This window comes from Trachurus trachurus (genome assembly GCF_905171665.1).
Source record: "Trachurus trachurus genome assembly, chromosome: 1".
In the NCBI taxonomy this organism is placed as follows: domain Eukaryota; kingdom Metazoa; phylum Chordata; class Actinopteri; order Carangiformes; family Carangidae; genus Trachurus; species Trachurus trachurus.
This window is the reverse complement of record NC_139891.1, coordinates 37,544,980-37,562,118: the sequence shown is the minus strand read 5'-3', so window position 1 is coordinate 37,562,118 and position 17,139 is coordinate 37,544,980. Positions and strand designations below refer to the sequence as shown.

The 17,139-nt window shown below is 40.0% G+C and overlaps 2 protein-coding genes across 2 annotated transcripts in view; both read left to right on the top strand.

The window, feature by feature from the left end:
• The window catches only part of akt3b (v-akt murine thymoma viral oncogene homolog 3b), a 42,879-nt gene that overhangs the window by 16,234 nt on the left and 9,506 nt on the right, over positions 1-17,139 (top strand). Inside the window, exons 3-10 of the mRNA XM_083970789.1 lie at positions 5,660-5,785; positions 6,050-6,161; positions 11,709-11,853; positions 12,420-12,551; positions 12,696-12,761; positions 13,811-13,879; positions 16,200-16,322; positions 16,452-16,580. Of these exons, the coding sequence (XP_083826915.1) occupies positions 5,660-5,785; positions 6,050-6,161; positions 11,709-11,853; positions 12,420-12,551; positions 12,696-12,761; positions 13,811-13,879; positions 16,200-16,322; positions 16,452-16,580 (902 nt within the window). The remainder of the gene's footprint in view (positions 1-5,659; positions 5,786-6,049; positions 6,162-11,708; positions 11,854-12,419; positions 12,552-12,695; positions 12,762-13,810; positions 13,880-16,199; positions 16,323-16,451; positions 16,581-17,139) is intronic.
• Positions 1-17,139, top strand: part of LOC310985743 (uncharacterized protein) — a 204,856-nt gene that overhangs the window by 185,595 nt on the left and 2,122 nt on the right. The window lies entirely within an intron of this gene.

Genomic DNA, 17,139 nt, shown 5'->3' with positions numbered 1-17,139 from the left:
AAAACAAAGTGGAAACGGCCGGTCACGGTGAACGAAGAAGAGATAAAGTTTGATGCTGAACTCATAACGTGTCTTACAGACTTGTATGCAAACAGCTGCTAATGCTAATGTTAGCTATGTCGTCACCAAAGACTCATGTCCACAGTACAATAACAAAAACACTGAGATTTTAGTATCAGTGGAAAGACAAGAAAATACGTTGAATGGTTTTCAAGATAAGGCCGTTTGAATTATGGTCTTCCTCTGTCTTCTTCCAATTGAAAACCAGAGAAAATTGCATTTAAACAATATAGAACGTCTGTGGTTTAAAGGCCAGTGGACTCTGGTGTCTGTTCCTGTACTACGTGATTACACGCTCCCTATACGGTCCCGTGTTGTCATAGAGGCACCATTCAATGACCCTTGGAAAGCAGGGAACCTCAAGATTAAGATGCAGTTTACATCTCGTCTCCATCATAAACGGTTCAGAAGTTATTTAATGTTGTGCTCGTCAGGGTTAAAAGTTGCCAGACAACTTTAATCAGCATAGCATCGATGCTACTCGGTTTAGCATCTGTTTCTGTACCCGTCCCTCCTCGTCATAGAGGCACCATTCAATGACCGTCAGAAAGTGGAGAATCCTGCGATTCAGATGCAGTTTACAGCTCGTCTCTATCATGAACGGTTCAGAAGATATTTCATGTTTTGCACCGATGCAGCGCTCATTTTCAGAGGGTTGAAGTTGCAACTCAACTTTAAAGGGATAGTTCACCCTAGAATGATATTTCGCTCATTATCTACTCACCCTCATGTTGACTAAGGGCTGGAAGAATTTTGAGAGTCCACCGTCCCTTCTCTTAGTTACAGGGGGTCTTGGCGTAGCAGTGCATTTCAATGCAACGGTTGCAAAGGGACACCAGAGCTCTTCGTAAAAAAACACACACAAAAAAACATCCAAATACCTCCATGATGCTCGTATGTAATGTCCGTCTTGTGCTGAAGCCCCAAATTGCGTAATTGTCCCGAAAAAAATTAAATAAGTCTATATTTTAAGCTTGTTTGTAGCGGAAGCTTCTCGAAGCTCCTCTTCCTGGTCCGTCCTGTAACTCAGAGAAGGGAGGGTGGACTCTCAAAATTCTTCCAGCCCTTAGTCAACATGAGGGTGAGTAGATAATGAGTGAAATATCATTCTAGGGTGAACTATCCCTTTAATCATCATTTACCTGCCCTTTCTCAATTATCTGGACTGTGAAACTTTGGGAGATTGTTTTTGAATGTCATTGCTTTGAAATTAGGGTACAATTATTTTTTGATTTTTCTATGGGTTTTCCACGTTATCAGCTGATTATCTAAAAATAGAACGTTGCAACATCCGACTCATTTTGATAGAACGGGTCACAAATAAAACACAGCAAATGACAAATGCAATTATGTGAACCTCCCTCCGGCTCGCACATGATTTCCGTTGCTCGGAGCTTTGCAGCGATTCCGCTGCCAGTTTACCGCGCCCCCCCCCCCCCCCCTACAATGTTCCCCAGTTTGGGAACCACTGAGTTAGTGAGTTAGTAAATAAGTTAGTGAGTAAGTTGGTGAATTTCTTAGTGAGATAGTTGGTGAGTGAGATAGTGAGTAAGTATGTTTTTTATTTCTAACATGTAAAAGAAAAAGATGAAATGAGAATAATCATAACACTGAAAATCAATACCATGCTGAAAAGGAGAAGAAGTGTCCAAACCTCTTTCACATCAAGCTGCTTCATCTTCACATGTAAATCAATCTGCAGTTGTCAGACGTCACATGACTGTTGTTGCACTGAGGTGTTAAAACAAATGGCAGCAGCAGGAGGATTATTGATGATTGATGATTGATGATTGGGGGTGTCACGATTCTCCAAATCCTCGATTCGATTTGATTTTCGATTTTAGGGTCACGATTCGATTTGATTCTCGATTTCTTTTTCTTTTTCTTACAGCACAGAGGCCTATGCTATTTTCAGACTAGTCTAGTCTACGATCATTGGTTTTATTCATCAAATGTTGTACAGTAAATCTTATTTCAAAAGATGGGATACATATAAGTGATGCAATTTCCATAATGTATCACATTAAGCACTATGGTCACATTTAAATAATTTATTTACAATATAAAGGTAACATGCCCCCAAAAATCATGATCCAGGGGCCAAAATTGCCCCCAAGGTTTTGAAACAAATATATTTATATCTGTACATCATCATCATTTTATTTTCATTAATTTAGCGTTGCGTCATCTCCTGATGTCGACTTAATGTAATGTAAACGAGATTGTGGGGATCGTCAATCCTCTCTTTGACTTCGATGCTCGAGGCCATGACGTAATTTCGATCGATTTCGATATAAAATGGAAATCGTGACACCCCTATTGATGATTGATGATTGGTAGTAGAGAGGCTGATACTAGTTGTTGTGTGTGAACGGCGGTGAGAGGTCGACCCTCGTTCTGCTGCTCAGGAGAAACTAACTCCATCTATCACTTTCAGTTGTGGTGTTGTTGTTGAAAGCAGCAGCAGCCTCGGTCTCCGTGTGTGTGTGTGTGTGTGTGTGTGTGTGTGTGTGTGCGTGTGTGCCAGTTTGAAGAACAGCTCCTCCTAAACAATGGTTGTTTACCTGCCGGACGGCGAGCGGAGCTGCAGCCCAGTCTGAGCTGCACTTGGCTGCTGTGTCATTTCCCACACTGGGTTTCTGTGTGTGTGTGTGTGTGTGTGTGTGTGTGTGTGTGTGTGTGTGTGTGTGTGTGTGTGTGTGTGTGTGTGTGTGTGTGTGTGTGTGTGTGTGTGTGTGTGAGCTGGCAGGCAGACAGGGGGAAGTTTCTCTGTGGCACTATGAGCATACAGAGGATGACCTAACACTCTGGTTCCTTCCTCCTCGGCCCACACAGCTCAGCTCCCTCAGCTGTTGGCCGCAGCGCTAAGGCCTGACTAGCCGAGCAGCGAGCCGCTCTCTGACCCACATCTCAACTCAACTCAACTTTATTTATAAAGCCCCTTTAAAACAACCACAGCTGAAACAAAGTGCTGTACATCAGTGGTTCTCAACCTTTTGTGTACGTCAAGGACCCCTAAATTGACACAAATTAGACCAAGAACCCCCATTGGACCGAATTTAGTGGTCCAATTTCTCCAAAAACATTTAAACATTTCTAGGAAGAAGTGTTAAAATTCTCAAAAAATAAAGTAAAAATTTTCTCCAAAAAAAGTGGTCAAATTTCTCGTAAAAAATGTTCAAAATGAAACAAAAAAAAAGTTTAAAAAAATTCTAGAAAAAAGTGGTCAAATTTCTCCCCCAAAAAAAGTAAAAAAAAAAAAAAAAAAAAAAAATCTAGAAAAAGTGGTTAAATAAATAAATAAATAAATCGGGGACCCCCTTCAAATCTCTCAAGGACCCCTAGGGGTCCCCGGACCCCACGTTGAGAACCACTGCTGTACATAATGGAACATATGGAAATAAAACAATTAGCAGAAAAATAAATATAAAATAATAATTGTCTATTGCTTTTAAAAAGCATGGTGAATGTGCAGCTCACAACTTGTCCACCAGAGCGTTGTGGAGTTGTTGGATTGTGTATTTGATGAGTTTGATGAGGGAAACCAAGAAATCCCATAATGAGCCTCCGTAGCGTAGCTCTGAGCAGCTCACGGCTCTGCTCCGCCGTTCTAAAAACAGCTTGCACCGACAATTAAAGGTAACGAACCTACTGCTATGACTGTAGGGGTTATTATGGCAATGGGCTAATTTGCCAAAATGTTGAACTATCCCTTTAACTATTCACCAATCTACAATTTAAATAAAACAATTAAAAAATAAAAACCAATAAAACCAATAAATAAAACAGACCATAAAACACTAAAACAGAGGTAGAGTCTCATGCTGAGTTGAACGCCAAGGAATAAAAATGGGTTTTAAGACGAGTTTTAAAAATGGACAGTGAGGAGGCTGTGAAGGATTATTATTTTATTTTATTATATTATATTATATTATATTATATTATCTTATATTATATTATATTATATTATTATTTATTTGGGTATTATTTACCGACTTAGTTTATTTGTTGCTCGGTTCATGTTACTTTCAGTTTGTCTTTGTATGTATGAATGTGTGTGTATATGTTTTTATATGTATATGACTATATAGAGAGATAAAGATTAGTAATCATATGTTAGAATAAATCTATATGTATATAAATATAATAATATATTAGAATAAATCCAGTTAAATAACTCATAAATTAACTTACTGTATAGATTATAATGACTAGATAACTTGATAGATAATTTTTTGTTCGTATGTTGTCTTTGCAAAGTTTTTATATGTTATGTCTGTCCATTTCTGTATTATGTTTTATTTCTTTTAACATGTCCGAAATAAACTTAAACTAAACTAAACTAAAAGGAGAAGAAACATTAGAGTTGTTTTTCTTGTTGAGTCTGTTCTGGACCAGGGAACTGAACTGAACTGAACTGAACCGGGTTAGAAATAAATCTCTGTGTGGCTCATGTGACGTGTTGGGATGTCGGACAGGAAGTGACACAGATGGGAATCAATTAAAACCAACACAAAGAAAAGAAAATAGGTCAAAGGTTGATCTGACTGGAGAGAGAGAGAGAGAGTGTGTTTACGACACAGACGTGTTCCTTCAGCCCTCTCGGAAACAGATCTGAAGTTTAAAGGTGTTTTAATGAGTTATTGAAAATCATCTGGTCCTGTGATTAACTATTATTATTATTATTATTAATCAATGAATCTACTTCCAATAATGGGACAAGTCTGGATGATTGATCAGTTGTCGTCTTTCCATTTCACACATGAGGACAAGTCAGAATATAAAACAGATTCACTACAGAGGAGTGAAAAGAGGAAGAATTAATGGAATTAAAGGTAAATAATGACAGAGTGATTCACAGTGTATAGGAAAAATACACAATAATTAAATACAGCACAATGATAATAAAAAAAATATTATCATTTATTATTACTACTACTACGACGGAGTATTAGGGCCACATTGAGAAAAAAAAACACACAGACTTCGAGAATTAAGTCATAAATTTACAAGAATAAAGTTGTAAATTTACAAGAATAAAGTCGTACATTTCATACGAGAAAAAAAGTCATAACATTACAAGAATAAAGTCATAAATTTACGACTTTATTCTCGAAGTTTGTGATTTTTTTATTTGTCAATGTGGCCCTAATACTCCGTCGTATTACTACAGGTCATTGATGGTTGGTTCATTTTATCCCTCATGGGAAGTGCTTCATCATGTTTATACGAATGTAACAAAAAGAGATAATAATCACACAGTTTATCACACATATTCAAAACCTATTATTATAACCTTTATTTGAACTTTTTGTACAAATACGGAGGCTCATGGGATTTCTTGGTGGACAAGTTGTGAGCTGCACATTCACCAAGCTATGAGATAATAACACAACGTTACCACACAGAGTTGTTTTAGAGGGAAATACAGACAGAAATTGCACCGACAATTAAAGGTAACAAACCTACTGCTATGACTATAGGGATTATGGCAATGGGCCAATTTGCCAAAATGTTGAACTATCCCTTCAACTATTCACCGACTTTACCAAAATAAAAGCACAACACAACTGACACACACACTCTCTCCTCTCCTCAGGTGAGTACATCAAGAACTGGCGGCCGCGCTACTTCCTGCTGAAGGCGGACGGCTCCTTCATCGGCTACAAGGACAAACCCCAGGACTCGGACCTGGCCTACCCGCTCAACAACTTCTCTGTAGCAAGTGAGAGCTCGCCGCAACACAACGCCACGGCAACGTTACACACACACCGTGAAAACAAAACGTACAAACATGAACCTCTCTGTCTGTGTGTGTGTGTGTGTGTGTGTGTGTGTGTCTGTGTGTGTGTGTGTGTGTGTGTGTGTGTGTGTGTGTGTGTGTGTGTGTGTGTGTGTGTGTGTGTGTGTGTGTGTGTGTGTGTGTGTGTGTGTGTGTGTGTGTGTGTGTGTGTGTGTGTGTGTGTGTGTGTGTGTGTGTGACCTGCAGAATGTCAGCTGATGAAGACGGAGCGGCCCAAACCAAACACCTTCATCATCCGCTGCCTGCAGTGGACCACGGTCATCGAGAGGACCTTCCACGTCGACACGCCTGATGAGCGGTGAGAACTTCATCCTCCTCTTCCTCACCACGTCCAATCACAGGGCTTTTTATTAGGAATCCCCCCCACCAATACTGATAACTGAGAACATTTTAAAATGGCTTACAGGGCTTAAAGTTTCGGCACAGGACTCTTTATCCACCACTTTATTTTCCCATGATCCACTGCATCACACCACAACGGAAGTCGGTTTTAGTAGCATTCTAGCGAGCGGCTAACTGGTAGCGTTAGCGGCTAACTGGTAGCGTTAGCCACCGGTGTATGTACCAAATGTGGGGGCTCCGGGCTGCCAAAGCCGTTTTGACTAAGTCTGATGTTTGTTAAGTCTAGAAAACGAATTATTGAACAAACATTACTAGTTCTGTGTGCACGTTTTTGTAATTAGTCATGGTTGTCGTAGTTGTTAGCTTTGCTGCTGCTGACAGCTAACAGCAGCAGCAAACAGGACGTCAGCTGTTAAAACCCTCCCGTTGTGGGACACGACATGAAACTACTCCAGTTAGCTCAGTCATGTTGGAACTAGGATATCCGCTGGAAAAAATGTTTTTTTCATGGGCCGTTTATTGAGTTATTGTTTATTGACACTGCTAACGGCTAACAGCTAACGGTTAGCCCAGCTAATCTAAAATGTTTGTTCAACAATTCGTTCTATAGACTTCATAAACGTCAGAGTAGTCGCAACGATGATATAGTGACGTGAAAATGTGACATAAAGCTAAAAACCTGTCTGTATTGTTCTCATTAAAATTAGGTGATGATTATAAATAAAGTCATCACGGCCGATGTCTATCAACCAGTCTATGCTATCAACAATACAGTAACGGTGGAATGGAGCGTCATGGCCACACCCAGCGTCGTTCTCCGGAAAGTGGTGGATTGTCCAAGATGATTTGATGAGATCATTTAGCTGCTGCTCCTTTTTTTCTTCACCATCTCTCTCGCTATAAAGTGGTGAAGTCCCATCCTTCTGTTTCCGGTACATGGGTCCTCAAAAGCGAAAAATTATCAATGAGATTCAATGGGTAGATAAAAAATTATTTTCTGGTCCCGCTTGAATTGTGCCACGCCATGGATTTCACATGTTTGTTTGTGATATTTAAAGATAATTTTACAGCATTTAACTGAACAATGGCACCATAAACGATCAAACTCTTAACATGAGAAAATATAATTTAAGCCTATAAACAACTTTTGTGTAAATGTAATCCAAGGCATAACGACTGGGGGATCAGAAAATAATTATTTTCTGTCCATTGAACACCATTCATTTTTTACACATACTGTGGCGGTCCTGTGCATTGTCCCACCCATAGCACTCTCTGATTGGTTAAACATCACAAGTAATGAGCCATGAAGTCTTTTACAAGGAGGCAGGGAGAAGTCTGGTGAGAGGCTTAAATATCCCCAGAGGAGTTTGTATTTGGTTCTAAAAGAGTCTCATATTAATGTGGATTAATCTACGTTACCACTTGATAATTAGTCCATTTTAGATAAATATATCGTTTTGTCTCTATCGTTACTTGAATGAAAACATTCTTGGCAAATGCTTTCACTTTCACAACCCAAATTCAGGCAGATTTTTGCACGATTTCGTCGTGGCCGATACATTTCCAGCGTCAGGACAGATTGTGAACGTTGGGAACAAGGAACGGACGTGTATTGTGACATAACTGAGGAACAGTGATTTTGCATTTATGACACTCTACAACGCTAAAGAAAGTTTTTCCGGTTTTATATCAGATTATTATCATCACTAGAAGGAGCTTTGACGTGTTGGTGTGTGTCCGATTTCTAAAACGTCTCTCTCTCCAAATATTTCTAATCATTTGTCATGTTTAAATGACGTGTTTCAAAGGCATCGGCATATTTTGAACATAAGAGAGTTTAATACGAATTAAAATTGTAATTTTCAACAGTGACAAGCAGTATTTCTGTGCATTTCTACATTTACACAAGGACCAAACACAGTCAGGAGCAGGTGAATAGCTACAAAAAGATCAGAGCTACTAAAAGATTGATGAATGCGGAAATCCACGTAAATTTCGGCTGCACACGCTTTACACACAAATCTGTGCTGCTCACGTTTCATGAATGAGACTCGGTGAACATGTGCTTCATGTGCACAATGTATTGTATGTGAATGGTTTTGAGGTGAACACATTCGTTAACATCCCTCATGTTCTTTCTGAAGAACAGATGGTCATACTGTCCTGTTTCTGTTAGTTTAGCATCTCTGCTGCTATCTTAACGACTTTTCACACCTCTAACTAATGGGGGGAAAAAACAACCTTACGATGAATCTAAAATCTTACAGCACCTGTGTTCACACAAGTCACAAACGAGTTATCTTATGATAATTCCTCTGGTCCACATCGTTCCTCCTGCTTCTCCGTCATTCTTTGATATCTTCAAGATGAATGTGAGACAGATATTTAAAAGTCTAATACTGAACTCGGTGAAGCTGCAGAAACCCTGGGACGAGCTAAATTTAGCAACACGAGGAGAAGATGAAGAAGAAGAAGGAGAAGAAATCAGGCCTAAAAAAAAAAACAGATCTAAAAATATCCAAAGAAGAAAAATACTGAGTGCTGTTATTTTCTGAGGCGAGTGATGAAGGGAAAACAACGAGCAACAATCATCGTCTGTTACAGCCGAGGTTACCGATGGAGCTCTGAGGTCAGAGGGTTTATAAAGAGAAGAGCTTCAATCCTCAACTCTTCTGTTTGTGATGAAGATTCATAGATTTTGTTTTAGGAGGCGTTCAAACCGACCGCGTTTGGATCGAACCAAATTTAAAGGTGTGAAAGCTCCTCAGACCAAAGACCTGAAGTCTGGTCCGATGTAAAGAGGATCGAGGTCTCGGTCCGGACCAAACTAAACCCTGGTTCAGACTTTTGCAGCATGAAAACTTTTTTGTTTTTCGATGATTTTGCACTTTAGTAGCTTTAACAGGAAGTAGCCGTGGTTAGTGTACATATGGAAGCCTACATACGTTAGCCTACATATGTTAGCCTACATATGTTAGCGTACACATGTTATTGTACATACGTTAGCCTACATACGTTAGCCTATACAAGTTAGCCTACATATGTAAGCCTACATATGTTGTACACACGTTAGCCTACATACGTTAGCATACACAAGTTAGCCTTCATACGTTAGCGTACACATGTTAGCCTACATACGTTAGCCTGCACATGTTAGTGTACATACGTTAGCCTACATATGTAAGCCTACACAAGTTAGCCTACATGAGTTAGCCTTGCCCTACACACATTAACCTACACATGTTAGCCTGCATACGTTAACCTACACATGCATACCTTAGCCTCACATGTTAGCCTACATACTTTAGCGTACACATATTAGCCTAGATACTTTAGCGTACACATGTTAGCCTACATACTTTAGCCTACATACGTTAGCCTACATACGTTAGCCTACATTCATTAGCATACATACGTTAGTCTACACACGTTAGGGTTCAGACTGTCCGGTGATGGTCACATCCAGAATCTCTTCTTGGTCATTAAAGACAAAACCCTCTATATTCCTAATCCACCTGAAAAAAGATATTTAATGAAGAAAAGCAATAAACACAGACGTGGGTGTGGACTCACTCTCAACAGACGCCAGATAAAAACTGTGGCATCTGGAATTAGAGGCGATAAATAAATAAATAAATAAATAAATAAATAAAAGTGTAGATGAAGTCCTACTGCAGCAGACTGTGTGAGAGCGTCGGTGAACTCGGCCAGAAGAAAGACAGGAAGCCGGGGTGTGGGGCCGAGGCTGGACGCCAAGTTTTGAAGGGGTTCTGGTACCAAAAACACAATATAGTGTATACATCATGAGTTGTCACCTGAGGTTTGTTATTGACACAAAGAGACTGAAAACATCCTCCATCCAGCAGCAGCAGCAGCAGCAGTGGGCGGTGTTGATGCTGGTGGGTCAGGAGGACTGGAAGTTTTTGTGGTGGTTTTAACTTTAACCCGTCGTGTGCTGCTGCTGTGTGTGTGTGTGTGTGTGTGTGTGTGTGTGTGTGTGTGTGTGTGTGTGTGTGTGTGTGTGTGTGTGTGTGTGTGTGTGTGTGTGTGTGTGTGTGTGTGTGTGTGTGTGTGTGTGTGTGTGTGTGTGTGTGTGTGTGTGTGTGTGTGTGTGTGTGTGTGTGTGTGTGTGTGTGTGTGTGTGTGTGTGTGTGTTGTCCTGAAAGACGGTTTATAAACCAAGACCTTCCATGACGAGTCAGCTTCCTGTATGACAGTGGTTCTCAACGTGGAGTCCGGGGACCCCTAGGGGTCCTTGAGAGATTAAAAGGGGGTCCCTGATTTTTTCTTGAAACTTTACCACTTTTTCTAGATTTTTTTTTTTTTCCTTTTTTTTTTTTTTAGAAATTTTACTGCTTTTTCTAGAAAGTTTTTACTTTTTTATTTTTATTTCTTTTTTTTAAATTACGAGAAATGTTACCACTTTTTTCTAGAAGTTTTTTTTTTAAATGTTACCACTTTTTCTAGATTTTTTTAAAAACGTTTTTGTTTTAGAAATTTTACCGCTTTTTTCTAGAAAATTTTTACTTTTTTATTTTTATTTTGAAATTTTTTTACGAGAAATTTTACCACTTTTTTCTATACGTTTTTTTTTTCTTCTAATTTTACCACTTTTGTTTTAGAAATTTTTTCTATACATTTTTTTTTTTTTTTTACCACTTCTTCCTAGAAATGTTTAAATGTTTTTGGAGAAACTGAACCACTTTTTTCCAGAAATTTCTCTCTAATATTTCCAAAAATTCACACCATTGGCCCTAATTTAAAAGTATAAAAAAGTAATGTTCTTCAGCCTCAGAACAAATATTTGTGTATTTCTGATGTTTACTTCTAAATTTGGTCCAATGGGGGTCCGTGGTCTAATTTGTGTCAATTTCGGGGTCCTTGATGTACAAAAGGTTGAGAACCACTGCTGTATGATGTCACTAGGCTTCTGCTCGGCCACGCCCCTTTAGAGAGACCAGAGGCAGCATAGAGTGTATTGACTCCAATGGGACAATTTAACGTGAACACCGATTATGGTCTGTCCTTTCTCCCCACAGTCACTGAAGTACATTTTGGACTCATTTTTCACAAGCCACATCTCTTCTGAACAGTTTGACACGAAAATGGACAATTTTCAGACGGACACATCAGGAGAAAATCCACTTTGTTCACGACCTGTCTCTGTCTCTACGACACACTCTTTGGCGAGATTTGGCACCGATCTCCTAGGCAACGTCAAACAAACGGCCGCAAACTCCCGTGAAAATGATTTAAATAATTTTTGTCATGCTAAATATGACTGTTAGTAGTGTAAATATGTAATGTTATCATAAGAAAATATAAATATCTCACTTTCATCTACCTACAAATTGTATAAATCCACACACACGTTCACACACGAGGTGGTGACGGTTGGCCACGCCCACTTAGAGAGACAGGAAGTGAAACCATTTCTATCATTGGAGCAGCCGCTCATGGAGGATCTTTCCATATATTGAATATCTTTGTTGTGGTGCAGGGACGAGTGGGCCGAGGCGATCCAGATGGTGGCAGAGTCTCTGGCCAAGCAGGAGGAGGAGGGCATCCTGTGCAGCCCCACCTCCCAGATCGAGAACGTCAACGAGGAGGAGATGGACACCTCCATCGGCCACTACAAACGAAAGGTGACGACCGCTTAACAACTATCTGCTCCCAAAAGGTTTAAAGGGATAGTTCAACATTCACCACGCTATGAGATAATAACACAACGTTACCACACAGAGTTGTTTTAGAGGGAAATACAGAGACTGATGATGAAAAACTGTCCCTGAAGGCAACGCGCATCAGCGGTTTTTCATGAACTTCCCTCTAAAACAACTCTGTGTGGTAACGTTGTGTTATTATCTCATAGCGTGGTGAATGTGCAGGTCACAACTTGTCCACCAGAGCGTTGTGGAGTTGTTGGATTGTGTATTTGATGAGTTTGATGAGGGAAAGCAAGAAATCCCATAATGAGCCTCTGTAGTGTAGCTCTGAGCAGCTCACGGCTCTGCTCCACCGTTCTAAAAATAGCTTGCACCGACAATTAAAGGTAACGAACCTACTGCTATGACTATAGGGATTATGGCAATGGGCCAATTTGACAAAATGTTGAACTATCCCTTTAAAAACAGCTTTAATACAAACATCTACCTTTATTCTGAAGGAGCTTTAACATGATTTCCTGTCTCTTTTGTCTCTCTGTGTCCAGACAATGAATGACTTTGACTATCTGAAGCTTCTGGGTAAAGGCACTTTTGGGAAAGTCATTCTGGTGAGGGAGAAGGCGAGCGGCACCTACTACGCCATGAAGATCCTGAAGAAGGAAGTCATTATAGCCAAGGTCCGTTCAGACAAATCCACTGTTTTGTTGTATCTTGTAATATCTAAAACAGATGTGTGTGTCTATGTGTGTGTGTGTGTGTCTTTGTGTGTCTGTATGTGTGTGTGTTTAACTCTTTGTCTTTGTTTTGTTTCTCTATCGCAGGATGAAGTTGCTCACACACTCACAGAAAGTAGGGTATTAAAAAACACTCGACATCCATTCCTAACGGTGAGTATCAGCGCGTGGAAACATCACACACACACACACACACACACACACACACACACACACACACACACACACACACACACACACACACACACACACACACCCAGGGCCGTTGTATAGGGGAGAAAGGTGATGATAACTCTAGGGGCCCAGCGCCCAGTGGGGCCCATAAAAAACCCCAGTAGTCTAATCTTTGTATGACTGATTTATTCTGCGTAAGACCCTGACTTTTTATAGTACACTGTAAAAACTCAACATCTTTCCAAGAATATTTGTCTTATTTCTTGTCCAAATGTCTCATTTCTAGTCAAAACTAATCTCTTTCCACTTAAAATAAGACTCATTACCTAAAAATTAACTTGTTTTTAGATCATTTTCACTTAAATTCACAATAAATAGAAAAATCTGCCAGTGAAAGCAAGTTTTTTGTGCTTGTAATAAGGAAGAAAAACTTGCTCCACTATCAGATTTTTCTACTTATTCCAAGTGAAAATCTGCTTGAAAGAAGTAAAAAGTGTCTAAAAACAAGCTACTTTTAATGTGATGAGTCTTATTTTAAGTAGAATGAGATTTGTTTTGACTAGAAATGACATTTTGACTAGAAATAAGACAAATATTCTTGCTAAGATACTTGAGTTTTTGCAGTGTAATGCTGCATTAGCATCAAAACAAAGAAGGCTAAATAAAAAACGATAATACATACGTAGTCTAAGAAAAAAAAAAAAAGGAAAAGTTAGGGGGAGGGGCCCACTTTAGTATTCTTTAAGGGGGCCCAGAATTCATAGCAACGGCCCTGCACACACACACACACACACACACACACACACACACACACACACACACACACACACCTGTGTTGACATGAATCCACCTAAGTTTAGAAACGAGCCTCTTGTGATGTGAGCGGCAGCAGCAGGAGGAATCAGAGCAGCTTCTGTTCCTCTGAAACAAACGACTCAAACACTGAGACGAGACGACGTGTTTCAATAAAAAAAAAAGAATTAAATCAAATCTTTTTTTGTTTTTTCTTTCTTTATTTTGCGTCACAGTCTCTGAAGTACTCGTTCCAGACCAAGGACCGGCTGTGCTTTGTGATGGAGTACGTCAACGGAGGAGAGGTGAGAGACAGGGAGCAGCTCCAACATCAATAATATCATTATCAATTATAATATTTAACAATATTTTAATAGTTCAGAGTCGTACAGAAGTCTATGTGTTATAGTTGATAACATACTTCCTTATGCTGCTGGTATCTAATGGCGCATTTCCACTAGCACGGTTCGGCTCGGTACGGCACGGCTCGGCGCGCTATTGCGCGTTTCCACTAGCACGCAGTACCTGCAACCGGGTACATTTTTGGTATCACCTCAGCCCTGGTTCCAAGCGAGCCGAAGCGTTACTAAAACGTGACGTCAGCCGACTGCCTTCCACTGATTGGCCGATGAGTGTCGTCACTGGAAGCGACGACCGACAACAGAAATGTTCCTGCTGAAGCCTGTTATTACCAGAGAATTTCTAATATTGAGACTGGCTCTGTTATTACGTGACTTTATTAAGTTTTAATATTTTTTCATGCGAGAAAGTAACTGTTTAGATCCCCATGTGCGGTTAGTTTATCCAAACGACGGCTGTTTAGAAGTTTGCCCCGATGTTTTTCGGAGAAGTGAAGCTCCAGGTCCGAGCAGCGACTGCGACATCACAGAGGCAGCAGCCCGGCTCCTGACGTGCTCTGCCGGCCAGCCTACCACCGTCACCCCGGGGAGAACAGACCGCTAATTAACTTCCCCGATGGCTTTTAGAGGTTTACCACCGGCTGGTTAAACTCTTAAATGTTGGTCTCATTGATGAAATCTAACAATTGTGGCTGTAGCAGAAGTTTGTTTGTGGTTAGACAGAAGAGCAGCACTGCATTGGGGTCTGTACGCACAGAAAACACCACATTTACATCAATAAATAAATGTTTTACAATGAACCAGGCCGATCTCAGAGCTGGTAGACTCTCCGGTAAGGCATATTGAACGGTTAAATGCCGTTAACGGGACGAGAGCAGTCAAAACGGCGGTTTAAAGCTAGCTACAGCGAGGGTAGGTTCACTTCCTGTTTACAAAGTAAAAGCACCAATTCTATCGTAATGGCTTTCCTTATGATAAAAGGCAACGGGTATTTTATTTTGTGAAAATAACCGGAAGTGCGTTGCTCACTACGGCTAGCTTTAGTAACGCCGACTTCGTTGAAACAAATTTGTAAACAGCTGGTATTTTGTCAGATTTTCAACACGTTGGGGATCTAAACGACTACTTTCTCGCCTGAAAATGTTTCAAATGTTGCTAAAGTTATATATTTACAGAGTTTAGAGCGTTGCTCGGCGACGTGTAAATGACGTCACGGCGGCACTAGTGATACTCAGTTGTAATGGAAACACAACCAAACCGAGCCGAGCCGTGCCGTGCCGAGCCGTGCTAGTGGAAATGCGCCATAAGAGACATGAGACTGTTTAATAATCCCACACATGGGAAATGTGCTTGTTACAGTAGCATTGTAGCATTCAAGGTAAAAAAAAAAGTTGAAAAATATCCAAATATAAAAATGATATGAAAACAAATGCCAAATTATTTCAAAGGTATATACAGTTATTTACATAAATAGAATTAAAAATGATATGTACAAACTTAATTTATTCTACCTTTACATTGACAGAGAGAGACACACTGAGTGTCATTGTACAGTGTGAATAATGACAATAAAGTTCATTCATTCAAATAAAAACAGTGTTATACAAGAAGACCTTCCTGTTTAATCTGGCTTTTAACTTTATTTTCTTATTCTTATATTATATTAGCACTTTTGTGTTATTATTGACTTCTCTTGCCTTGAATCACCTTTTAGATACCGGTAAATAGAATTAATACAACATTTTATTGTTTAATAGATATTTACTGAATTTTTCATTTCAACATTTTTACCATTTTATTTCCTCTTTTTTATTTATTTATATACCGTATTTATTTATTTATGTTGTGTCTTTTATCAGTTTATGACCTGAACAGTTCTTTACTTCTTGAAAAATTGAAAAATAAAGAATACATAAAAAGTAAAAACTTTTTATTTATTCTTTATTTGTTAATTTTTCTCATCCTCTTTTGTCTCCTCTGGTGTTTCCTCAGTGTTTTATCAATACGTACGTGTGTGTGTGTGTGTGTGTGTGTGGGATGATACAAAGACTTCCCGTCTTTGTATTTACTGTTTTATGTAAAGCACGTTGTGCATGAGAAGTGATCTATAAATAAAGTTTGATTGATTGATTGATTGATGAGAATAGAAAAACCTTCTGTCACGTTCTCCTGCTGAGATTCAGCTGTGACTTTATTCTTCTCCTCCTTCACTGGATCAATAAATCTGATTAATAAATGTACATGTGTGTGTGTTTTCTCCTTCCAGTTGTTTTTCCACTTGTCCAGAGAACGGGTGTTTTCTGAGGACCGCACCCGTTTCTACGGCGCCGAGATCGTCTCGGCTCTGGACTACCTACACTCGGCCAAGATCGTCTACCGTGACCTGAAGGTGAGACACATACACACACACACACACACACACACACACACACACACACACACACACACACACACACACACACACACACACACTCCTCCACGGTGTCGTTGACCCTCTCGTCCTCGTCTCCGTCCTCAGCTGGAGAACCTCATGTTGGACAAAGACGGACACATCAAGATCACCGACTTCGGCCTGTGCAAAGAAGGAATCACAGACACGGCCACAATGAAGACGTTCTGTGGAACACCGGAGTACCTGGCTCCTGAGGTCAGACACACACACACACACACACACACACACACACACACACACACACACACACACACACACACACACACACACACACACACACACACACACACACACACACACAGAGAACATACTGTATCTGAGGTATCTGTCTTTACACCACAAGGTTCAAGTGGCTCAGATCAGATTCAGGCCCCGTCATATGTTTTAAGATGAAGATCGTCTTCATTGTCATTGAAATAATTCAAGGAAATGTACATTGCATTGCCATAATCCCTATAGTCATAGCAGTAGTAGGTTCGTTACCTTTAATTGTCGGTGCAAGCTGTTTTTAGAACGGCGGAGCAGAGCCGTGAGCTGCTCAGAGCTACGCTACGGAGGCTCATTATGGGATTTCTTGGTTTCCCTCATCAAACTCATCAAATACACAATCCAACAACTCCACAACGCTCTGGTGGACAAGTTGTGAGCTGCACATTCACCACGCTATGAGATAATAACACAACGTTACCACACAGAGTTGTTTTAGAGGGAAATTCATGCAAAACCAGCTGATGCACGTTGCCTTCAGGGACAG